Below are 27267 nucleotides of genomic sequence, written 5' to 3'. Positions count from 1 at the left end.
GTACGGCGGATCCTCGGACTTATTATCCTAATTATCATCGACCAGTCGGTGCTTCCTCTACTTCACAAGCATTGCCTCCATGGCGCTACGAGGACATGCCTTTACAGGCTATTCGTCGACCCTGATCCTTATCGGCAGGTAGGATATCGGATGGTACTCCATCTCCCACAGGTACATCTCCTCAGTTATCTTTCATGAGGATTTAAGATTCTAGAACCGAGCAGTCAGATGCTATGGCCGGTACGCCTTCATTGACTCAGCGTTTTGTGCATCCTAGTGTATCACTACACCAGATGATGAGATGCCTGCTCTAGCTCCTGGCCAGAAGGACAGACTTGGTAGAGTCATGATTGAGCCGGATGGATCATCCTAAATTTGTTTTGTTATCTATTTGTTAGTTTATTTTATTTATTTCTTATACTTTAATATATTACTCATGAACTAACATATTTATTATGTGTTTTGCAGGTGACATCCTGCAAAGGATGCTGCTCGAGCTTTAAAAGACTGTGTTAGAAGACTTTATACACAGGCTTATCACTCTTGGAGCGAGATTCCAAACAGTATACGATAGGCGATGTTTAATGAATTTAAGGTATATATTTTTTAGTTAAGTTTAATAATTTTAGTATACTTTACTTTTTTTTACTATCGATCTAATTAACACTATTCAATTTTTTTCAGACTATGTGTACTTGGGAGTCGAGGTACAATTTGGTCATTGCGACCACATTTGAGAAGAGGGCATCCGCGAGACTGTCTAGCTAGCTAAAGAAAGTTCGGGATACTGATCAAAGTTCGGGTTGGATGTTGCCTCATGTTTTTGATGAATTGCGTCAGTATTGGAACATAGATAAGTTTAAGGCAATGTCAGAACAAGCCAAAAAGGCCAGAGGCAGTCTTAAGGGTGGCTCATTGCACACCGAAGGTGCAAAGACCATTGGAACAATTACAAGAGAGATGGTAAGTTCTAATTCAAACTTTTAAATAAATAATTAGTTGATTCATATATATCGTTATAAGTTTTAGTTTTTTTTTATAGGAAAAATAACTGGGGTGCACTCCTATTGGATCGGAGGTTTTCAAGAAGACTCATGTGAAGAAGAAAGAAAATGAGTCGGATCCGAATGTGTGGGTGGAGGAAAGGGCCGAACGAACTTTTGTAAGTTATTTAATATAAATAATATATATTAGTAGTGAATATATTTATGGTATGTATATATATTGATGTCAATTTTTATATTTAATATGCAGAATGTGTTTCATCAGTACATTGCTGAGAATCTCGATAGTTCGGTCCAAATGACACCTGAATTGTCCACCCAAATTTGGACAGAAAAAGTGGTAGGGGGACACACAAGGGTAGAGTCTATGGTCTAGGCTCTGGAAACGATGTAAGACGACTCCAGACAAGCTTACAAGGTATTGGATCGTCACGTCAAGCCGAGGCACTTGACGGTGTTCAGATTGCTGCTATGTCGGCTCAAATAGCACAACTTACATCGGTACTGGCAGAGTCGGAGCGGAGAAGAGTAGCTGAACAACAAAGCATGAGTGCGACTGTTCAGCAAATCAAAGAACAAGTGCTGAACCTCGCTCATCAACCTACTACTTCGGCTCCCGAGGACACCGACGACGACAGTGAGGAGGAGGAGGATGATTTTGTAGATGTCACTCCCTAGTTTAGGTCTCTTTTGAAACACTTTATAAGTTTTTGTATTGTGATTTAAATATTTTTGAAGATTGATTTAAGTTTGATGTTTTATATGTTGTGTGTGATGTTTACATTATATTGTTTGATTGGGATGGTTGAATATGAATTGAATTGAATTGATTTATATTTGCAGGTGGGCAGCAGAAATTGCCAGTTTCTGCTGTCAAAGAATTGTAGAAAAAAGCGACGGACAGGGTGGTTTTGTCCGTCACTTTTTTGCATTATTTTTTTTCAAATAAACCCAGAAAAGAGACGGACAGGGTCCTTTAGTCCGTCGCTTTTCTGGGTATTTTAAAAAATTAATTTCCAGAAAAGCAACGGACAGTGTCCTTTAGTCCGTCACTTTTTTGGGATTTTCAAAAAATAAATTTCCGAAAAAGCAACGGACAAAAAGCATCAAGCCAAAAAGCGACGGACATGACTCCGTTGATTTTGACCAAAAAAGCGATGCAATCCGTCGTTTTTTGACAGTTTTTTAATAGTGAGGGTCACTATCATATCACTGATTATATATATCAGGGTGCACTTATATCCATATATACTTTGAGAAGCATGTTGCATAATGCCTCGACCTTAAGTAATGCTATGAAGAAAAAAACAATATTGCAGAGGAATATACATGTTGTGTACGAATTCTTTAAAGTCAGCAATATGATTCTTCATTGAGTGTGTATAATAATAATTAGATGTTTTTAGTGAAATTGGAAAATTGGCTTGTAGCAATATTTTGCAAAAACTTGTTAGGACCACTCTACAAGAGAATATTATGTGCAGAAAATTGTTTGTCTAGTTATGTCTATTGTTGAGGATAGAGAGTATTATTTGAACATTATTCAACATACATATATAGAAGTTTATGTAAAGTAGCACTACTTGATCAACTTCTTTTGGAATTTATGACAAAGCCCAATGTACACAATCTTGTTTAGTCAAACTTACCACGTCAAATAGTCAGTGGCGGGGCTAGAATTTTTAATAAGGGGGTTCATAATCCAAAAACTAGACACACGAACTAACCGAAGTGGGTTCAACATCTACTATATATACATAAAAAATAACTTAAATCATATATAACTAGTAATATTTTCCGTCGAAGGGGGTTCGGATGAACCCCCTAACAGAGGGTTGGCTCCGCCCCTGCAAATAGTAAAAGCAAAAAGAAAAACATTTACTCGATCAACTTCTTATTTTAGAGTATCGAAGTTCAATGACACTGATCACACCTATGGAAGAAAGAAACTATCTAGCATCCGGATATATCCCCCAATGACCGAATGACTTAGAGGGCATATTTTCCACGTAATGATCAGTGCAATCGGTGCATCTATTGGTAGAGGATTCAGATAAAGTAAATACTTAGCTTGCAAAAAGAATACCAGTCGTTTAGCTTAGAATCCTATATAGCTAATATCAACAGATAGAGCTACTAGTAAGATAAGCAAAGGTGATTGAGAGCCGAAGGCCTCGTTAAAAAAATATTATACATATGATGAAATCAAACATCCAGTCTTTTTTTAGTCTTTAATTACCTCGTCAAATAGAAAAAGCAAAACGTAAAATACCACATAAAACCCCAAATCAAGGTACGTAATTCATTTCTTGTTTCGATTTAATATGGATGATGTGATTAAATTATTGAAAAAAGAAATAGAAAACACGTCGTAATTGTACTATTCATGATAATTTTTTTTAATTTTAATAATAAAAATATAACGTACTTTAAGAAATGAGATTTTCAGGACTATAAAGTAGAGTTTTTAGTAGCAAATAGTTCGCAATGAAAAGTAACATTTAAATATAAATGGGCGAAAATCATTTACACCTTTCAACTTTACTTTAAAAATCGTACTACTCCCTCAACTTTTCATTCGCCACGAAAGACAAAATTTGGCTGGAATTTATTTCTTGATGATCGCCATGAGTGTTGATAAGTTATTGTGTTGACTGAATTGTCAGAATGGGATTTTCGTGGAACGTTGATCTTTTTAGTAGCAACAAAGTCACAATAAAAATATAAATAACAACCTTACTCTATGTTTTTTTTTAACTAATAAAATATTGATCATTAAAAATCCTCAGTCGCTGTAGAAGATTATTCTTCCATAGCGACCCCTGGGATGTTAGTCATGCCCATATAGTGCATGAAATTCATGCGGTTTAGCTATATAAGTTTTTTTTCCACATCAGTATGGTACTTTTGATTAAAATAAAACACTTCATTTGGGGTCCTAAAACCTTTGAAAGAATCGAGGCCTAAAAGGAGAAGATGAAAAAAGTGATATATTTACTCCAACACACTATATCAAAAATCATTTGTAAAGGCAAATAATTAACGGTAATAGCTTAATTGCTATAGAATATGTAATTTTAGCGACAATCAGCATTCTTTGTAACTGTATCTAAAGTCTGTAACGACATTGGATTCAGTGGTGGCAACTAACTAATGCAGATAAAAATCTTAACACTCTTTGTTCATGAGTACTTTTGTTGCCGCTAAAAGCTAATTTTATTGTAGTGACGTACCTAGTCTTTCTGCATTCATAAACTCAACAAACATGGCAGCTAAATCACATGTCAGGACTGCAACCTTGATTCTACAGTGTTCATTTTGGTACAAAATGTACACTTTCTTGACAAAGTGGTAAACACACAAAGAGAAACCAAATGTCTTTTTTCATACAACATTAGTATTATTAGAGTATTAGGATAGACCGTCTACATCAGGCTGCAATCCTTATCTGGATCCTACGATAATGCTTAGTGCACTTCGCTGTCCTTTTATTATTAGTAGTATTACAACTTTATAATTAGCATGTAGATTAAAGAGAACATTTGTTCTTTTACTTATGTTTTTTAAAGTTGAGATAAGTTTTGAAAGTAAAAGAATGAAAAAGCAAGTTCACTGCAAATTTGTGGAGTATATATTTAGTAAAAAGTAAAAACATGTGAAGCAAAGTGTCCAAATTAAAACTAATATAGAGGATTTGCCATTTCAAGAAATTCAAGGGGGGCAGTGACCAAATAAACTCCTTTTCCCCCTCTTGGCAATATTAAGATTTTATAAGACCAACCATATGGTCAGTAAATTAAAAGTCTTCAAAAAATATGATAACCATTATTATGATATCTGATTCTATTAACTTAAAATTAAATTATCAACATCTTTATGACATATATATATATGTGTGTGTGTGTGTTTGTGTTTTACAATTCTTTTGCATACTCAAAAGTGACTTAAAAGAACAAAAGCATGGTAAGGGCACCTTGTTGTGACAAGACCAAAGTGAAAAGGGGACAATGGTCTCCAGAGGAAGATGAAATTCTCAAGAATCACATCTTTAACCATGGAAATCCTGGCAGTTGGATTACCCTTCCTAAAAGAGCTGGTTCTGTTTCTTTACCTCTCATTTTTTATAATTTTGTTAGTTGTTTGTTTTATCGTGTTTTGAGATTTTGTTTTGTTAGCTTTTGGATGACATGTGATTATTTTCGATTGTAACTTTCTCTTCTCCTATTTGATTGTTGTGTTATAGTCAAAGTTGAAAAGAGTTGTTAATACTTGAAATCATCGTCATAAATTCTGACTTCGCCTCTGATTAACAAAGATGGCATTAATTATGTTTTTTCTCTAAATCTATTCTTTTGCTCCAACAAACAATATATATAATTTTCTTGAAGAGTCTTTCTTGTATCTGTTTTGAAGAGAGAGAAAGTGTAATCTAGTCAAATGATTCATTATTCATATAATTAATTCTATTATATGATTTTCTCAATATAGTCTTTTCTTTTTACCACCTTCACCTTATGTGTTGTTGGCCGTACAATTAACCGTAACATTACTCTTGTAGTTTGAGTTTGGTTAATTTTTTACTTCTAATATTGTATTATCTTGTTATGATTACTGGTCAATATGATTTATCAGATCGTTTATAATATTTTGTCATGACCTCTTCATTTTCATTATTTATTTCTTTATACTGTTTTGGATTATTTTTTTCTTTAAATTGTGGGTCTATAAAAAAGCAGTGTCTCTACTACCTTTAAAACAAGGATAAGATCTGTGTGCATACATTTTACTGCCCTTCAAACCCCACTTTATGTGTGTTGTTGTCCTTTAGTTGTTGTTTTTACACAAAAGAGCAATGTACAAAATGCAGGGCTAAATCGTTGTGGCAAGAGTTGCAGGTTAAGATGGCTTAATTATCTTCGACCAGATATCAAACTTGGAAATTTTACACAAGAGGAAGACAACACTATCTGCTCTCTCTACAATCAACTTGGAAGCAGGCTAAATCTTGCTCTTCAACTAATTTTTTATTTTATTTTCTTTCAAAACATTATTATTAGTATTTAAAAGTAACCCAAAGTTTTTAAAATTTGCAGATGGAGTGTTATTGCATCTAAGCTTCCAGGAAGAACAGACAATGAAATCAAGAATTACTGGAATAGCAAGTTGAAGAAGAAGCTTTCAGCAAGAAAAGAAGCAATGAAATTACCAATTCCAAGTAATGACTCTGCTGATAAAAACATGGTTGAAACAGTCGAAAAAAATCCAAGATTCACTAATCAAGAGGAGGACCACTCCAAGAGTTCACCTTCCATCGAAGGATCGATGAGTTTTGGAACATGTTCTTCACCACTTGATGATGTTGCATGGTTTGAAAGCTTTTTTCCAATGGATTCCAACACTAGTGATGGTATATGGAGTACTCAACACGAAGAAATTGATGATTTCCCATCCACTTTGATCTGATGATTTGCTTGGAGATTGATGTTATGAAGTCATTGTGATGTGAAACAATATGTGAAAACACACAAAGGAAGTTTAGTATATGTGGTTTAGTATTTAGATGATTTATTAGTGGAATGCCAACTAGAAAAGAAACATGACATGTTTACATACTCTATTTAATTTATGGTTTCAGATAGGTTTTGGACTTCAACTTCTACTGATTGCATCTCTTTTTTTATGACCTTATACAAGTTAAGCTGAGTAATGCAGCAGAAGTTGTGTTGTATTTATATGACGCATAAGTTCTGTTGAAATTAAGTTATGCTTTTATAGCATAACCGGTGAGGTCTAAAACGATCAACAAAAAGTTCTATAGGAATTAAGTTATGCAGTACAACATAACTTGTGGATTTCAAAACTGAACTTTTACCTCGATCGATCAACAAGCTCTATGTGGTACATCATAACTTGTTAAAACTAAGCTTTTGCAATGCTCAGCATAAGTTCAATAGAAATGAAACTATGCAATACAACACAACTTGTTATGTCTTTTACAACATAACTTCTGAGATATTATGTCGCAAAAATAAACTTATGCCCTGCAGAAAAATTATTTGTTATTCGGTGTCAGAAATATTTTCGACCTGGTTTTTGTTACTTAAAGTGCTGAATAGAAGAAAAAAAATTAAAGACCAGGGGTAAAAATTAAACACTACCCCAAAATTGGTAAAGTGTCATATTTGACTTAAATAGCTACCATTTGAATATTGGTGGTTAAACTTTTAACACTGGTACTTTTCACTCACCTGAATTAAGTGCTTGTATATATAGAAGGTTTTCTGACCATAATAATGTAAACAACCAAATCTTGAAAATTCATTTAAAAGTATCTTAGAACATCTTTTTGATAATTCACACGAAAGTAGCATGCTTTTTCCCACTTCAACTTCACACAGAATGTAAACTCATCATCTGCTGTCATTTATACAGTAACTTCTGATCCTGCATGCATCCATAAGAATTCAAAGCTCCAAAGGTATATCCATCCACCATAAGAATACATCAAGCCTTTACGCTGTCTCGTGGGAGGCAACAAGAACTGCAAAGACACCAAAGAAGGGAGCAGTCAAGAAAGTTCATACAAAACATCCATCAAAAAGACTGCAAAGACTCCAGTTGCATCATTGTGGTGATTTTGCTACTATGAATAGTGAAAATGAAAAGCGCGGTCCAATGATCATGAACTATCACTTGAAATCTACATAGCTTTGTCGTAACACAGCACATCTATCTGAACAAGACAGTAACTAAATCTCCAGCGCTTTTTTTTTTATACTCATTAACAGATCCTTCTGAAAACCGAGAACTAATATATCCAGTTAGAAGCAGCCAAAAGGAATAGGCAAAATTGCAGACTACCTGTTTGCTGGTACAATTTTAGAGAGATTCTTGGTACTCTATGATCTGTTTATGGGGCACTAAGGTTCCTTTTCCTGCTTTTAAATGGGGTTTCCACGAGGGTAGAGAAAAAAGTGAGGGAAGAGAAACCTTTAGTTTGTTATCAAAGAGTCCAGAGTGGAATCACATTAGCAAATTGATAAGCAAATAGGAAGGCATCTAATTGTGTCCTACACATTTATCCTGTTATCCATACCCAGACAGGGGAGGTGAAAGTACATGAGTCGGACAATTTCTTTTCAATTAAAAAAATTTGAATTGCACAACAATCATACTTGCTAAGCCCATATCGAATTCCTTCGCCAACTTGAGATCATTCAAGTTAGAAACATAAGAGCCATATCAATCGATTAATATATAATTCACGCATAAGTGATGAAACTGGATACTAGTTACCACCCACGAAATCCTGACCCAGGAACTAGCTCTACTGCAAGCGCACCACAAAGGAAAAATATATGAAAACAAAACATAGAACTGGAAGTGTGTTCAGATTCTAAATATAGCATGTCTCAGCTGTAATTTGTGCATGTAAAAAGAAATATATCATCAGGTACTTAAAAATCCCAAATACACAAATCAGAGGTTCCTTGACTCGACTCTCAGTGACAACAGAGGAACGTGAATGGAAATGACCTGTTCAAAGAGCCATTTCAGCCTGCAAAGCGGCAAGCTCATCTTCTTCCGTCTTCTGAGCAGCAGGACGCACTTGTTGCCTGCCAGCAGGTAGATTAATTGGCGCATTAGGAGCAGTTGTAGCAGGCTGAAGGAGCTGTTCCTCCAACTCAGCCCCCTCCAGTTCTTCAAGTTCTGCCTCCAATTCATCCTGCAGAAAGATACATGTAAATTCTTGTCCTGAAAGAGTAATTATAAATAACAAAAATGTAAGGAATAAGTCGGAGATACTTCATCAAAATCAGCAGCTGAACCAATTGGTGTTGACAATGCTTCCTGAATTAATTTCATATTCTCAGTCTGCTCATTGATCTCATCCATTGTTTTGTCGACATCGTCAATATTCCTGAAAACAGAATACATTAAGCTTATATCAGGGACAAAACCCTGAGTTAAAACAGAAAACCATAACAACAAACCGAACTAATTGCTAGAAAGTATTGGAGATTGATCTTGACGAATAAGAAACACTCAACTGATATATACAGACAACACGTTGCGTAGGTGTGGGTGATACGAAAAACTACCCTCATGTAATTAAAAGATATGAAGTGTTATGGAATTTAACATTATTCACATCTATTAAATCATGAAAGAAAATTATAAAAAGTCCTGACCTCTGGTGATTTAGTAACGACAGATCATATCTTTTAAATCATGAAATAAAATTACAAAAAGTCCTGACCTCTGTGGTGATTCAGTAATGACCGATAATATCTTTTAAATCATGAAAGAAAATTACAAGGTAAATTTGATGTATTAACATGCATTGACCAAAAAGTCCTGACTTGGAGATCTCTCATTTCCAACTTTCTATTTTTCTTAAGTTTATCTCTGTGAAAAGATGTTTGCATCTACAGAAGAAAAAACACCACTAAATAGCACTGAGCACATAGCATATGAAACTTACGTTGCCTTTTGCATAGCTTTCATTGCAGCTGCTCCAGTTCTTAAAGCATCAACAGTCTCCGTTGTGGCTTTTGCACCTTCTAACATTATCATCTGAAACCAATACACAAATAAGTGAATGCAGATCGCCGTCTCTTCATGTTCTTATGATACACGGTGGTGCAAAGATTCCAAGATGTAGGAACACATGAAGAGCACCTGATCATGAATACGCAATTGGAAGTTTCCAAGCTGCTCGATTTGCTGCTCATAAAGCCTTTTCCTTTTCAAACATTGTATTGCAGCTAAAAATAAAAGAAATTGGTTACTGCTGTCATCAAACTCTGAGAATTTAGCAAGGACATAATGACTCAAAATACAAGAACATGATTCACAACACCATCCAATACTATAGTATATCCTCGCAATGCTAAAGGCAGCGAAAACTGAAATTCATGTGCATGAGCGAGAATGATAACTATTCACTGTAACCCAAACCCAAGAGACTCGCTCGAGCCGGTATGAGCAAGTAAATCATGTTTGTTCCTTTACTTTAAAGTGGAAACATCCAGGACAATGAAGCAGAATATCCAGAATTCAAGCAGACCAGCTACAGTCAAATGCGTTTTCATTGAAAGTGTTTCTAAGCTTATTATCTCTAACCATTTCTTTCAGAGGAAATACATTATTATCTCTAATTTTTACATGATCTAAGATACCTCCAAAAACAAGTCAAACTTTTCGTGTCAAGACATCATAATTGTTCAAATGATTTGGGTCCGAACAAAGAGGAACACTTTCGAAGGATTCATACAATTGATCCCAATTTTTTATGAAATTGAGGCCCGGGTGATTGGTCAATCATGTCTTGAATATTGTCTATAGCATGAGAATTTGCAAAGAAAACCATTGTAACCTACAAGGTAAGAGAAAGGACATAAGTCTCTCTTATTGAAGGATAACTCTCCTAAGTTTTAAATATGAAATGCTCTTTTGAAACACTCCCTCTTTGAAAATAAGTAGATAAATAGTTAGAGAACAGTGAAGAAGGGTAGAGAGGGTGACCCATTATCCAATTAAAAGAAAAGCTTTCTAAAATAAAAAGAGGTTAGAAATCAAAGACTCATACCTTTCTTTTCCATTTTGTTCCTTCAAATTGTTGAATTGAAACATTAAACAGACTTTAAAGTTTAAACAGAATAAAGGAATAAAGGAATTTGTGAAATGGCAAGGACCTCAAGGGATAACCTCATGTATCACCCCAAATCCCCCAAGCAGAAAATCAGAAAGGATAAGACGATAAATTCATGAAGATACCAATATGCATGCTATATTTTTAACATACCAATGACATAAAAAAACCAGTACCCCATTATCACTTCATATTGTGAGATAATTTTTTCACCTGTTAACCCAGTAGCAAGTTCACCATACATAAACTACCTTGTCTCTCACACAAAACAGAGTCAAATCATCAGATCTGTCTGATGTTACTCGATTCCAGATATCATGCAAATACATGGGAATAATTTACATTAAATACCCAGCAGTTTATTGTCCATGAACAAGAATATTTTTCATGGTATGCCGCATCCTTAAGTTCATGACAATAACATATATCATAAGAAAACAAAAATATCAACGTAAAGGTATTCATAACTAGTAAACTACATAGGAAGAAGAAATATCATCTTGTGAATGATTTCAGTAGAACCTACCCCTTTTGTTTTTTGCTCTAGTAAATTCCTTTGCTTTTTCAACCTCAGCTGCAGCCTTCTTCAGTAAAACCTTCTCCTTTTTCTCAAGCATCTCAAGAGTCTGTACAGCATAACCAAAATAACATTTAAGCCCTTGATCATTTACTTGAAAATTTTAAAATAAGCTAATAACTTTGACTGAAATTAACAAGAAAGAAGTTATTAAAAAACTAGTCCACAGAACGATTTAGAAAACAGGGGAAACAAGATAGCCTCCTACTTCTTCACCAAAATAGGAGGAAACAAGGATAATATGCCTAAGCCCCTCCGGTTCTAGCTTTACATTTGTCTTCCTATATCAAATAAGTTGGTCCAAAAGTAAACCGTGCCTGAGTTCAAATTGAAATAGCATGAATAACTATCATGAACATGTTTGGCAAAGCGCCCACACCCTAAATGAACTTACCCTGAATTAAGACTAGGCCAAACCAAAACTACAACTTTTTGGTTAATTCATCGCAAATGATGAACCTCCATTGTTTTAGAAGAAGAAACACTGGAAGCTTTGTGTTATAGAAAGTAGAAGAAAAATCAGACTTTACAAATTTGAATTTTGCTTCTCCCAATCAGGCACTATAAGAAATCCACAAAAGCATAATATTTCCACACCTAGCTAAACGAAAAGTATCAAACATTGCAGTCCAGCTATTCAAGAGAGGGTAACTCGTATGTGGTCACACATTCTCTCAGATACAACCTGTTTGAAAAAGAGTAGCCACCTGTACGATCTATCATATCCACCTGCGGCAGGTGCCAGCTTGATGTACTGGGATTATCCACCTGTGGCAGGTGGCCGCTTGATGTACCGGGATTCCACGACACATTCAACGCTCTTTGACAAAGGGATTTTGTAGTTCTTAAGTATGTAATAGTGCAATATGATGACATTTTTTGTTTATGTGCACGAAGACGTGAGTGCACGGAAGTTGAAGTTTTGAGCTAAAAATGACAAAGTGTTGATCCATGAAAGAAAATAACGAACCGCGGAATCAATCCACGGACCATCCTGTTACTTGTGGAAGTGCCGAAGTGGATCTACAAGGCTACAAGTTGGTTTCAAGTTGACGGACCGTCTGTTGTTCGTAAAAGAGGTTTTGTAGAGGTATTTCATTCTACAAGCCTTTTGAGGGACCATGGAACCAGTCCACAAACCATCCTGTCACTCGTCGACCAAGGTTCCGTGAAGAAGTATTTTTGGTCTCAAACCACTGTTTAAGATAATGGATAGTCAAAGTGTTCAAGGACCGTGAATTGAGTCGTGATTACCTGCAAGTTCCAAACCTAAAAAGGGCAATTGACGGTTGACTTCCAACCTCCACAGACCATGGATCTAAATGACGGTCTGTGGATTGTTGACGCTGCCAAGTTTCCCTAGTTGGTTTAGGATAGGTTTTTATGTCTATAAATACTTTCCTTAGGTTTTCTTGTTAAGGGAACGCATTATTATCGACTTTTTGAGTAGAGACACGACATTGTTGACTTGTTCTTAGTTTTTGGAGTTTTTGCTACGAACTTTGATCATTGTTTTTTTTGTTTTTTGAGAATGGTAACAGTTAATCTATATATCCACTGGAATACTACATCAAAACATGTAGTCCCCCTTCTAAAGTATTACAACATACATCTTGAACATCTATTTGTTGTTCCTATGAATAGTCTAAAGCGTCAAAAACATCTTATGTTTGAACTATTAATTTCTGTTTACACCAAAAATAAAACAGAGCTAAACAATTCATTTTGAACTCCTGGAAGTTGCTCTGCTTGATCATTGTTTTTGCTAATACAATTCTGATTTTATTATTCTTCTCTTGTAAGTTCATTGCTATGATTTCTTCTACATCTTCTGCTGTTGTTTGTGCAAGCATGAATAGTTAAACATCATAACTAGGGTTGTGGGAACCATAACGAACGTAGGTCAAAGATAATAGTGACTCTTGAATGGTGATTGTGCATGTATTGTTAATCCCTTCATTTTGATTGTATTTTAGCGGTTGCAAACATTAGAACTTGCCATAATGATGCAAGAATGGAATTTGAGAAGGAAACGAGCTACAAACTAAGCTAAGGTAAGAACTAGGCTAAATTAATCTAAGGATAATTTCATTCATATCTCCCAAATGAGTACATACAAGGTATTTATACAATGCAAAACTGAACCCTAGACAAATAGAAATGACAATACTACCCTAATAAACTAACTTAGGGTCTTAAAGAAATAGGAATAGAAAATTGGGACTAAAATGTAAAGGATGGAAACAATGTAAATATGCCACTTTTGAACTCCCTTGGTTCAACTTGCAACATTCATTCCCCCTTAAAATAAACCTTGTCCTCAAGGTTAAAAACATAAAGGGTATAGTGAATGTCTTCCAAAATTCACTTGACCTCCAGTAAGCATCCTTGAATTTATGCTTCCAAAACTCATGCTTAACAAAGTCATACTCCAAGGAGAAGATAAGCAAATGGGCAATATTTTTCAACACAATATCAATGAACTTTCGGTCAGCAGCTTTAAGGACCAACAAGGTAATTACATTGAGTCTTTTCCTCATATCTCTACCCTGTTTTCCTGAAGCCTTGCCAACTACTGAGAGAATGGATGACTCATGTATAGGTTCTCCAAGGACAAGTAGAATGAACCATGTAAAAGAGACAACATTGAAAACTGAAAGTGCAACAGTTAGCCTCAAAATGCTGCCAAGTTGTAGTAGTCCATCTTTTAAATCTAGTATCATTTTCATTGCAAGACCATGCCGAAATTGAAGGCATCTGATGCAATATTACCACCATGTAATATACTTACCAACTGAGTTTGATCCCTATCCACATTAATAGCATTGCACAACTTGTTTATGAATTTGAGACTATACTTAGTTCCCTCAATTTACTCCTCCAGTCAACTAGGCAACTATATTTCTTCTCTTTGAGTGAGCAGCCATTATGATTATGACCTTGAGAGAAAATGATATCCAAGGGTTGATACAAATGGCTCCTAGAAGCAGAAAGATTGTCTAGTAGGTATGTGGTCAACTGAGTACTGAAAATAGCAAGTAAGGAGACTGTATCCCTTGTCAACCACCATTGCAGATTGTCAGCAATACTCCTTCCACCTTGTCCCAATCTTTCAAAATTAGAAATGTAAAGCCTTGATTTTCCAATACCCTAAAATGGTGTTGTAGTATATAGAATGAGCCATGAAAAGAGGAAAATTCCATGAAATAATCTGACCAACAAGTGCTCTATTTCCAAATCATATCAGTACTCCCTCCTTCAAAACTTCCTTGACCTCAAGGAAGCATCTTAACAAACACGAGCATAAGTGAAAACAGTCACCTGGATCAAATGGAAAACGTAAACAATCACCAAATATATGAGCTCTAATCTCAATTTGGTCAACAATGTTGGTAAGAGCATCAGCAAATGTCAAAGGAAGTGAAGCGGGGAAGTTTGCACTCCTTGAGAATTGAACATACTCCTCAAGGTTTCGTTTTCCCGTGAGTACAACAGTAGCAACATTGTCATTTTCTGATTTAGTAGAAACAATTGATTCATCTAAATTCACAGACTTCCAAGAACAAGTCACGCAACCACAAACAATGATTAAAAAACCTTGCCTATTTAAATATTTCTCAAGTACTCGAATTGCACTAACCTTAGCACTTCCTGGCACATGTATAACTTCAGGTCTCTTTATTACAGTAGCTGCAGCAGGAGCTAAAGCTGAATTAGTATCTACCCCACTTAGCAATAAATCACCGCAACAGTTAACTAGTGAAAAGGAGAAGTTGTTGCTCGACATTGGAAACTCAATCTTCTTTTGTAATGGATAACCCCTAAGCAACATTTCTTGCGATATAGAAGATCTCCCTAGGGAGTTACCAATCCAGATTTTCGAAAACGAGCAACCTCTATATGTCGTAAAATGCTTCTCGAAAGCAGCTGGACATTCTCCTGTAGTAGGGACATCACTTCTGATGAATAGTCCAAGTGAAAAAATTTCAGACCCAAATGGAATTCGGCACAAGGACTGAAACTATTTTGCCTTTCTCCTCAGAGAAACTCGCAATAGTAACAAAATCTTCATTCCCGATGCAATTTAACATATCATTGACCTTCGTCTTACCATCAAAGGTAACTAGTAATCCATCTGCAACATACCGTTCAGTTCTCGAATTCATGGCGAAAGAAAAAGAGAAGTCAGTGGAATCATATTCCTCTTCACTTTCAACATCTTTGCTCCAATGTTCATCAACCTTTTCCTGTACCTTCTCAACAATGGAACATATATTGTCACCCCATTGGTTCTTAGTATCCACAAAATCTCCACAAACATCATTTAGTTTGTCAAAATAACCCACAACCTCACGAGTTGGCATTTCTTCAAACACCTTGTGCTCATCTTCTAGAGTATCTAATTGGCTACACGTAGAAAGAGGTGAAGAACACATAAACATTTACTCTCTTCCTTTTCATCTCCATTTTCTACGAGTCCATTCACAATCAATCTCTTCCTCTAATAATATCCATTGCTCTCCTTATCAATAGGAAATTGGTGACAACAATCGAATGTGGTGCTGCTGCTACTAGAATTCATGGACTCAACGTGTAAATCAAGGTCATTATCATACCTTAACCTCTCTTTCAGTTCTGGTTGTGGCTAAAGAGATAAAAGTTTTTCCTCTTTCGATTGCTCGGATTCCGCCAACTCCTCTCTAATTAGAGAAGTTTCTGAAATAGCATGTTCAATGGGATTGTCGGCAATAAAAATATGGTTCCCTATTTTATCTGTATGAATGGAGGTGCCATTATTGATAACCGTCTGAATCTCTTCATCAATCGAATAATCAAATGGATGGCAATCGGCTATGGTCGTTCTAATAGGAGGATATTGTTGAATCGGCAATGACTGATGGGAATATTCAGATTTATGGGTTTCTCCCATCCTCTTCTCGGAGAGGCAAGCCATGGTATTGTTGGAGAAGAAACTCATTGCCACCGCACCTTGCGGAACCACGCTTGCAGTCCAGGACTCCGAGGATGTCCTTGCAAACTCCAACAGCTGGTAGAGATAAGGAGTAGATGGGTTACTAGCAGCTTGACAGTGATGATGTGGAGTGAAATTAGAATAAGGAGTCGATTGGGAATTAGCACCTTGCCAAGGATTATGTGGAGTAAAATTAGAAGAGTACCGAGGATATGGATGATTGAAATGTTGTTGATACCCACTATAATAACCCCCATATCCTGTATTGTTACACCCATAAGGATCTCCTCCATAACCACCAAAGGGTAAAGCATTCAAACTTGGATATGGATTAGAAGTGAAAGTAGAAGCATATAGAGGATTTTGAAACGCCATTAACGAATACCCACAGAGCTCAAGAGAGTGCTCTGATACCAAATGATACAAGAATGGAATTTGAGAAGGAAACGAGCTACAAACTAAGCTAAGGTAAGAACTAGGCTAAATTAATCTAAGGATAATTTCATTCATATCTCCCAAATGAGAACATACAAGGTATTTACACAATACAAAACTGAACCCCCTAGACAAATAGAAATGACAATACTACCCTAATAAACTAACTTAGGGTCTTAAAGAAATAGGAATAGTAAATTGGGACTAAACTATAAAGGATGGAAACTATGTAAATATATCACTTTTGAACTCCTTTGGTTCAACTTGCAACACATAAATCTTAACTTGTTTGATAAAAGCAGTAGAGATAACGAAAGGGATTAACAATAGAGATTTGAGGTTTCTAACTCTCATCTAATGACATGAATTGTTACAAGGAAAGTCAATCCGAAATTAATGACGAGGCTTAATACTTAAACACCAAAGACCGAAAGGATTTAAAGTGATATTCGAAAGACGTTAGATGTACCATATTCGATAGTTTTGCATGTATAACACCAGGATAGATCACCAACACAAAAGACTTGCTAAAGTTATGAAATCATGAGGAACATAGTCCTAGTCTCTTCTCACATATTGAATACAACAAAAAAGTTATTAAACATTGGTTACTTTTTTTTTTGATAACTAAGAAATCTGTCTGTGACCCGCCACCTTTTGGACCAATCACAGCCTTCTAAACTCGGTGGATAATGAGTATAGACACGACAATATTGACTTGTTCTTAATTCTTGGAGTTTGTGCTACATACTTTGATCATCACTTTTGCTAATACAATTTCATTTTTATTATTCTTCTCTTGGAAGTTCATTGTTATGATTTCTTCTACATCTTTTGCTATTGTTTGTGCAAGCATGAGTAGCTTAACACCATAAATAGGGTTGTGGGAACTATGATGGAATGAATAACGAATGTAGGTCAAAAATAATAGTGACTCTTGAACAATGATTGTGCATGTATTGTTAATCTCTTCGCTTTGATTGTTTTTTAGTGATTGCAAACGTTAGAACTTGCCATAAATCTTAACTTGCTTGATAAAAGTAGAGATTAGAAAAAGGGATTGACAAAGCAAATTTGAGGTTTCTAACCCTCATTTAGTGACTTGAGTTACAAGGAAGGTTAATCTGAAACTAATGACGAGACTTAATACTTAAACACTTGAAGATCGAAAGGACTTAGAGTGATATTCATCTATTTAGGTCGAAAGACGTTAGATGAACCATAATCGTCAGTTTGCATGCATAACACTAAGATAGATCACCAACAAAATAGACTTGCTAAAGTTATGAGACCATGGGGAACACAATTTTAGTCTATTATCACATATTGAATACAACAAAACTAGATCTTAAACATCGCCTGATAACTACAAATCTAGAAATCTTTTACTTTTTATGTCAAACCCTCCCTTGAAACATCAACTACTGGTCGAATAACCATCATTGACATATTTCTTGCCATATATCTTTCCATATGTGTAATTTGGGCATATCACAGCTAAATTGTAGCACACCTAAAATAGTGTACATAACCTACGTCTGTATTTTTTCTATCAGCAAAAGGAAGAACTTCCGCTCCATTTTACATTAGTTTGAACATGAGCATAAAACAAAGATGTTACCCATGAGCAATCCAACTTTTTCAGAGTTATGAAGTTAACTTGCCTGCCCCTTGGGATGGGAAGGGTGCGGTTTTATTAAAAGGAACATTGTAAACACTCTTGTGTCTAAGAATTACGTTAGACAAGACCAACCTCAATGTGCACTATGACACTATTCTTTCTTGTATTCCTTTTGGCAGGTTAGGAGGCAACAACAAAAACATACCCAATGAAATCCCACAAAGTGGGGTGTGGGGAAGGTACTCTGTATGCAATCTTTACCAATATCTCTCGGGTAGAGAGACTGTTTCCAAAAGACCCTCGACTCAAGTAAATCAAAGAAGTAATAAAACAAAAAAAAGTAGTGGGGAGAAACACGACAACGAATAGCAAAGCAGTAACAACTATATGCAAGGAATTGTAACAACAACAACAACAACAAGGTGTGATCACCTAAATACAGTAAACCACAGATAGTATCAAATACCAAAAGCCAAAGACTACATGAATAGGCTAATACTACAACCGACACGGTGCTCTATACTACCACCAACCTAATACATGCTTACACTAGTAATAAGACAACTCTTAACTACCTACTAACATTCTATCCTTACCCACAACCTCCATATCCTCTTCTCTAAGGTCATCTCCTCGATAAGCTGAAGATGCATCATATCATGTCTAATCACCTCCCCCGTTTACTTCTTCGGCCTACCTCTGCCACTCCTCGACCCCGCTATATCAAACCTCTCACACCTCCTCACTGAGACATCCGTGCATCTTCTCTTCACATGCCCAAACCATCTCAGTCTCTCTTCCCTCAACTTGTCCACCACGGAGGTCACTCCTACTTTGTTTCGAATATCCTCATTCCTAATCCTATTGCTCCTTGTATACCCACATATCCATCTCAACATCCTCATTTCCGTCACTTACATTTTTTGAACCTGAGAGTTCTTGACTTTGACTGGCCAACACTCTGCCCCATACAACAAAATCAATCTAACCACCACTCTATAGAATTCCCAAAATGGCAGAAGTTCAAACCACAAAAATATAAACTGAATGGAAAAATAGATGATTGCCACAACAACTACATACCCAGTGTGATCCCACAATTGAGGTATGAGGAGGGTAGAGTGTGTGCAAACATTACCCCTACCTTGTGTGACATAGAGAGGTTTTTTCCTATAGACCCTTTGCTCAGACAACAATAACATACAGAAGTACCCGAATTACGGCAAGTTCTTTCTAGCAACAAATTCCACAAAAAAAAACTTCACATAACTACCCACAGCTATTCATTCGCCAACGTCAACTGAATTCAGTATCAAAACTCATTTACTCTAATAAATAGTATAGCTAATACTAGATCCTCCACCCACCCCCATAACCAGCAAATACAAAAATAAATTCAACACCATCAAACCTTTACAAGTAAAATTAGAACAATCCAAACAGTTGTTTAACAAAGTCTAAAGAGAAACAATCAAGAAATCAAGATCATACCTCGTTTAACTTGTCTAGCGTAGCTAGAGCATTTGTTTCTTGTTTAGGTTTTCCAAACATTCGGGTAAACATTCTTGATTTTGTCAGCAACAATTATAATACAAAAAAGCTTCAAAAAATCAAAATTATTTAAACCCTGCAAGAAAATTCGAAAGGGTTCATTAGATCAGCTGGAAAAACCGATCTACACAATGAAAAACAAATCTTGAAAAAAATTCATGTAAATAATTCCCGTTTATTTTATGCGTTTGAGAGTAGAGTTTGATTGACTGACCTGAGAAAATTTGAAGGGTTTTTGAATAATTGGAATCAATCGGGTTTTGACCTTTGAAGTTGGTAATGATCTGAGAAATTTCTCAACAAATTTTAAGGTTGGATCTTTTTGGCAGAAGATTGCTCATGTGGAAGAGACGTCAGTGCTGTGCGCTGACAGACCAATGGAATTTTCTTTTTCTTTTCTTTTTTTTCAAAGTTGAGACCAATTTAGATTTTCACCCCTCAAGTTTGCCTTCCGGATCAAATGTTCCATCTCTATTTTTTTTATTTTTCGGGTACGAAAAGGGAAATAGCAAGGAAATTAAAATATAGATAATTGAATTCTCACCGATAAGGTGGGAAGCTCAGCTAGCCAGTCAATTGAACTACGAAAGATTTTTTTTAATGAATCAGATGGTTCTCTCTAAATTTATACCATAATTTATTTTTTCCTTTTTAGTGAAATATCTAAAAAAAAAATTAAATTATTTTTTTTTCACAGTAAGATGTAAAATGTTATAACCACAACCAGTCAAAGTATCCACCGTATAATCAAAAGTAATAAACCGCTTCACAAACAACCATTTCAGTAATAGGAATCATATCTAGGAACACAACTGCTCAAGTAAGTATTTACATTCTCTTAACCTTCTCCTTGATTTTCACTAATAATAGTTTTTCTTGAACAATAAATTTTATCTGTTGTAGTTTATGATTTTGTTGTAAATCAATCTATGTCTAGAATGATACCGAAATCAAGCATGTTTAACTTTACTAGATCAATTGTGGTGATTTTAAGAAAGACAGACACTAAGCAATTTTTATATACCCGTTTACCTATAACTGACTCACCAACAGAAGTAAAGATTAAGAAGGGTTCTGATAAGATTTCGGGACTGACATCAAAATTTACTACAGTATAAGAAGTCACGAAGAATAGTGTGGCTTCTGGATCTAATAATGCATAAACATCGAACTGGAAAACATGTAATATACAAATGGCTACATCAAGGCAATCTTCATGATCATGTCGAGTCTATAAGGCATAGAACCCATTTTGGCGTTGTCTGCCACCTATACTAGATGTAGCACCCGGATGAGTTGGGCGACCTGCTAAGTTGCAGAAGGGTTGGGCTGAATTTGCTGGCAAACATTTATGTATGTGAGACCAATGGGCACTCCCTCACTCTATGACCTGGCTTGCCACATCTAAAACAACCATCACATCCAGTCATACACTTCCCAAATGATTCTTAGCACACTTCTTACGGCCCAAATAAGTACAACCACTTTGGGTGTTGCCATGGGACTTAGTGTCTGGTGCCTTATCCCCGTTCTCCAACCTAAAAGACAAAAATGTATTCTAACCCTCTAACACTTTTCACTCTCTTTGACCTTTTCTTCCTAATTTGTCATCAGTTTGGAGGTGTCCATCACCATGATTAACATGACAGTTTTAAATTCTTTAACCACAATCTTGGAAACACCTAAAACAAACTTAGAGCCCAGTTTAGATTGGCTTAAAAAATTAGTTTTAAGTCAAAAATAAAAAAGTCAAACTAATTTGAATTTTAAGTCAAAAAATAAAAAGTAGGGGTAGACCTACTTTTAATTTTTAACTTATTTTAAGTCATTTTTAACCTTGTCAAACACTTCCTAACTTATTTTAAGTCACTTTTTGACTTATTTTAAGTTATTTTATATTTGTCAAACACTTCCAGAAGTCAAAAACTTACTTAAAAGTAGGTTTGACCAACTTTGAAGTCAATCCAAACACTTCTTACTCATATGAGCCCTTGAATCCACCACCATCACTGGAGCATATTTAGAAAGTTGAGTAAACTTAAGAGAATACTCATTCACAGTCATGTCACCCTACTTCAACTTTATAAATTCTTGAAATTTGGCTTCCCTTAACTAAAAGTAGAAAGAATCTGTCCAAAAATGCAGCAACAAACTTATCCAAGTTTATTGGACCTACATCAACTCCCTTATCCTTTTTTTATTGCTTATACCACGTCTAAGCAACTCATTTTAACTAGTGAGCAGGTAAGTTTCTCCTCTTGACTTGACCAACACCCATAATCTGCGTGATCTTATACACGTCAGCAATGAACTCCTACAGATTTTGCTCCACCTTAGAACCATAGAGCTCGAGAGGATTTATCCAAGTGAAATCTTGGAATTTTATCATTGTCATACTTCTATTTAGGTTGACCTTGACAATAACCTGCTAGTTAACCTGAGTTGCATTGCCTGAGCTAGAACTTAGAAAGTTTCCCTTAACTCAGAATAAGAGACATGTTCGCTCAGACAATCTGCTGGAGTTGATTGGTACTTGTTGGTTTTTGTTTGTGTTTCTCCTTCCATTAGCTATTTTAGGAGGCATGATTCTGTAAACACATAGAGCATGAGTAAGAAAGAGGTGAAATAGAATTCACACTCTATCGCACGAAATGAATATGAAAGAATTGAAAGTTTCCTCAACGTTTCATAACCTATCATTCATAAGTGCGGCATTTTTTACACCCATGAACAAGACTCTATCTAGTACTCCATTACTAAGTTTATCATGACCCGAGACTACCCCCAGTCGTAACACAATACTTAGAATCACATGTGACCTCAAGTTTACCCATAGTCTGACATGACACTATGATTCATACATAAAAATTGACATAACTGATGCGGAAACTCAAGTAAAAAAAATCCAAATCTTACTTAATAATCAAAAATGGAAAATATCTGACAAAACCATAAAGGTGAAAATACTCCCTATCTGAAAACCTCTACTACGATGAGTTGTTGGGGCAACCACCAGCTAATTCTAACTTTTTGAAAATTAAGGTGTCAAGCCTAGTTTGATAGGTGAGCCTTTTAGAACCTATGGTAACACATAATGCGAGGACTTAGGGATTACTACTAAAGTTATTAGCTTAATAGACGGGTAAGCCTTCATCCTTGAGTTCGTTCGAAGCTAAGTAATACACCAAGCGAAATTATGTTAATAAACTGGGTAGCTTAATAACACTGAAAATCTGAGACACTTTATCTAAATGAATCTTTAAATATGTGTAACTAAAAGACTGAGTAAAAGGTTAATTATGACAATTTTTGTATTTAGAATGAAAACATGCAATTTAAACAACACAAGTCTAAAGGCATGAAAACTCCGTGTTAGGAGGGTTCATGAAAGTACTCTTAAGTAACGATACTGAATGATGTGGAAAAATATGTATATGCACTATTCATGAGAAGAAACTAAAATATAATGAAATATATATTTTTCACAAACGTTAGATTTTGTAGAATTAAATAACTAAAGAACAAAGTTCACTTTTGGGACTCAGTGGACGAGAGAATACTTATTGATAAAATCCTCCACATCTGAAAGGAAAAACATTAGTAGAATTCTCTTGAATAGAAGTTTAGAGATGACCAGCCCTAGTTTCAACTTTTATTGTAGTTTATTCTAAGTTTGGAAGTTGAGAGTGTAGGTTAAAAGAGAAACTGAATGCTTGATACGTTTAGGCTAAGGAAGGAAAAGAAAAGATGAAAATACCCATTGGAGAATACTTTTAAAATCATTGAAAAAAGTGACCAACGGGTCACTATATGGGCAGTACCTCAATTCCACAAGTCGTGGTCACCTAGGTGATGTCTGGATTTTCTGGACTTACCCACAGATTAAAGTATAGGTCGTACCATCCAACTACGACAAGTACTGTCGATTGTGATCACTAGAGTCTATTTGGGAGTCTAGGACTTCTCCACAAGTCTTAGGTATGGACTGTATTTATTACAAGGTACGAGTCGTACTATTAATCGTGGAATCTAACTAGGGACCTTTCCATGGGTCCAAGGTACGTGTCATACCATCAATGTACGACTCATAAGGCATGAGACTAAAATTGAAAGTCTATGAATCTCGTCACAACTAATGGTATGAATCGTGGACCTAGCTTACAACTTGTACTGTCAATCATGGGTACTGAGCTGACTATGAATTGTTTCTACAGTTGTGTCCTAGTATCGTGGACCTGGTTTGTCACGACCCCAACAACTGAGTTGTGAACTCACCTACTCTAACACTTATACAGGAGAACCCTAACGACCCAATTTAAAATACACAATGTGCAAATCAAAGAAAATGTTTGAAAGCCTTGTTCCCTTAAAAACAACTATGTAAACTATACAAGGAAATCATTTTTCAAAATAATTGACCCTCCCCCCCCTTAAAAACTTGTCTAAACGGTAAAATAACTTCTAAAAATATGAAATGATATGAAAACAGACATAGCTCCCACCATAAGAAAGGAAGGAGTAGAATTAATTGGAGATCACCATAGTAATCACCTAGGAAACATCATTGATCCTGCAACTAGACTATACCAAGTGGCATAGCAAGATGGTGTTAGTAAAAAAAATATACTGATAAGCATTATCGGTCGACCTGAACCCACCACATAATAACATATAAATATTCACAAGAAATATACAACTTGAGTTATACAATTCTGATCCTTAACAACAACCCTTGCTATTTGATATACTCCCTATGGACACATACATTCTATTCCAAGTCTCCCTACCTCATTTTGTTGTCAACTCCTCTATTAGGAACCATTCCACCTTTTTATCCTGTCATAACCTAACCCTTTTGTCACACTAGGGCTTTCCTAGCCTAACTGTCTTACCAACTATATGATTATCTTATTGATTTAAGTCCCCACTTCAACTTACTAATTGTCTCCATCAATCGGTTTGTCACCCTTACTTAAGATCACATGTCAACTCCTCTAGCCCTTAGTTAATCTATGGAACCACTTGCAAATTTCTTCCTTAACCCCTAGACAGACATATACCACTCAAGTTAGTGAATGTAAGTAAGTTCTCAATCAAAAATCTAACTTAACAACGACATAGAACATGGCCAAACCACCACAACATCTCATACATGAACTCAATACACCTTTCAGGTAGCCAAGACCACCCAATGATCCCTAAGACATTTCTACAGTGTTTAATATGCAATCCGGTCAACTCAAAAAGTACTCTAGCATTTAAACAAAATAATTTGGCCAATTATGATCAAACATATAACAATACATCACAATAAATGAACCTGATCCGCTCATGCAACTGACACACAAATAAAAAATCAAACATGTACCAGTCATGGTATCCGAGTCAGTCATAATAGAATTTATACCAAGTATGGTATCCGAGCCGACAAATTGATATTTCATACTAGGCGTGGTATTCAAGCCAAGCGATAGATATTCCGTACCAAGCATGATAATTGAACCAACAAAAATTACAAATATCACACAATCACGACCACGATGAATACAACCACACTTATAAAACCACAAGCAATTAAAACAAGTCCATTGTATGAGATTGACAATAAGATATCATTTCACATGTATCTCTTTCTCCCTAAACACATATTGGACAAGTGATACTAATGAAATAGTTAACATGCCCACATAACATAAATTAGGAAAAATTCAACCATCACCTACCTTAAGAGACCTTTTTCGGACAAATTTCCTGCTCATAATCCAAATACCCACATGCTACCACCCATAGAATAACACTCAGCAACTGTCGTAAGACCAACATTACTAATCAAGTGCCTTACCACCCTAAATAATAATAACCAATGCATTAATCCATTCAGACTATGTGTCTTAAAGCCTATACACAAAATTTGTTGTCAATCTATAACGTATTATGTCTTTAGAGACAGGTCTAACTACTCAGTTAAGCCTAGCCTACATGAACGTCAAGCAAGTTCTCATAAATCTAAACACAAATTTCTGGTTGCATTGAGGGGGTGGGAGCAAATCCTAACGGAAGTAGGCTAAGAATATATGAGTTTTATCCCATTTGCGCAGGAATCCTCCTTTTTCATTATTCCCAAGCTTAGAGTAGTCTAGGTTTTTTTTAGAGTAACCCTCATTTCTTTACCATTGAAGAAGAAGAGTCAAATTATAAAATCCATGTTTTCTAAGTTCTGGTCCATCAACCCCGCTATAGCGATCCGACGACCAGTACAACGATAGCGCATTAGCGGGAAAATTCGCGCTATAGTAGGGTGATGTTGACTTCACATATCAGGACACTATTTCGGTTCAAGTGCCAATGATTGCGTGTAGTGACACTAAAAACAACACTAAAAATTAAGTAAGTAAACTACGACTATCAAGAACGAAAATCCTATTTAACTACAAATTCTCAAATAACACCACTCCCCGGCAGTGATGCCATTTTGACTTCACATATCAGGACACTACTTCGGTTCAAGTGCCAACGATCGTGTGTAGTGATATAACCCAACCAAGGGTTGAGATAGTTCCCACAGGGAGTGGTTTCGAGAATTAATAGAAAAGTAAAATCAAGTTCTAATCAATCATAGTTGTAAATATTAACGAATAAAAACATACTAAATTAAGGGGTTGAGACGAATGTCAATTATCAATGGGGGATTTTAGTGATTAACAACTAAAACAACGAAAATACAAAGATGCGAGTATAGGGAGACGGGATTCTTGGGATGTGATAGGAATATGGGATAAAAGAAACAATCGGGTAGATGTTTTTGATAGTACATCGCTGAATATTTGTAACTAGGCTAGACTTTAGTGGGGTAAATACTCTCTCGAGCAACTTACCCCGAATCAACTTGGTTTCTCTTGAACACCGAGTTGCCGCATTTAAGCACAGCCTCCGCCTTAGCCCATTCACTCTTTCGAGCTGAAAGTGTGGGAGAGGAACTAGGATTCACTCTGTCGAGCTGAACCCACGACGACCCAATAGCCATCGACTATCGATTTAGTAGTCTTAGTTTTAAAACCTCTCTCTCGATCAAGCCAAAAACACTAAGATAAAATCGTATTTGCAACTACAATCTCATTAAGTTCAAACACAACTACTAAACAAAATCACATTTAAACAACGAATATACCAACAATAAGCAACACCCAACAGTAGATTTAACCCATATTCACAAAATCACACCCCAAGAATTGGGGATTTAGCTAGACATGAAAAAAAGATAGAAATCGATACCAACCAGTGTTTCCATCAAGTGGGTACGATGAATAAAGTCTTTAAACACGTCAAGGATGAAGATTCTTCGAGACCCACTTCCAATTTCTTGGAATTAAAAATCTTCAAATCTTCAAGTTCAAGCACAAAGTCTCCAAAAACTCTAAGAACTAAAACTGAAATATTCTTAGTCTCAAAAAT

General features: G+C 35.7%; 1 protein-coding gene and 1 pseudogene across 2 annotated transcripts in view; one reads left to right on the top strand and one right to left on the bottom strand.

Annotated features, from left to right (window-relative positions):
• The first annotated feature begins 4956 nt into the window (after window positions 1–4956).
• On the top strand, window positions 4957–6486 carry LOC125842953 (transcription factor MYB36-like; annotated as a pseudogene).
• A 734-nt stretch (window positions 6487–7220) lies between these two features.
• LOC125841173 (vacuolar protein sorting-associated protein 32 homolog 2-like) overlaps window positions 7221–27267 on the bottom strand; it is a 134413-nt gene continuing 114366 nt past the window's right edge. The window contains exons 1-8 of one of the 2 annotated variants that reach the window (XM_049520236.1): window positions 20030–20202; window positions 19756–19891; window positions 11186–11285; window positions 9687–9772; window positions 9490–9581; window positions 8811–8925; window positions 8541–8730; window positions 7221–7545 (exon numbers count right to left, since the gene is read on the bottom strand). In XM_049520236.1, coding sequence (XP_049376193.1) covers window positions 8545–8730; window positions 8811–8925; window positions 9490–9581; window positions 9687–9772; window positions 11186–11285; window positions 19756–19827 — 651 coding nt within the window. In that variant the 5' untranslated portion in view covers window positions 19828–19891; window positions 20030–20202 and the 3' untranslated portion in view covers window positions 7221–7545; window positions 8541–8544. Of the gene's footprint in view, window positions 7546–8540; window positions 8731–8810; window positions 8926–9489; window positions 9582–9686; window positions 9773–11185; window positions 11286–19755; window positions 19895–20029; window positions 20203–27267 lie in introns of those variants that run through there. The other variant, XM_049520237.1, reaches the window with a different exon arrangement.

The sequence above is a fragment of the Solanum stenotomum genome, chromosome 10, assembly GCF_019186545.1.
Source record: "Solanum stenotomum isolate F172 chromosome 10, ASM1918654v1, whole genome shotgun sequence".
Classification (NCBI taxonomy): Eukaryota; Viridiplantae; Streptophyta; class Magnoliopsida; order Solanales; family Solanaceae; genus Solanum; species Solanum stenotomum.
This window is presented reverse-complemented; position numbering and strand designations above follow the sequence as displayed.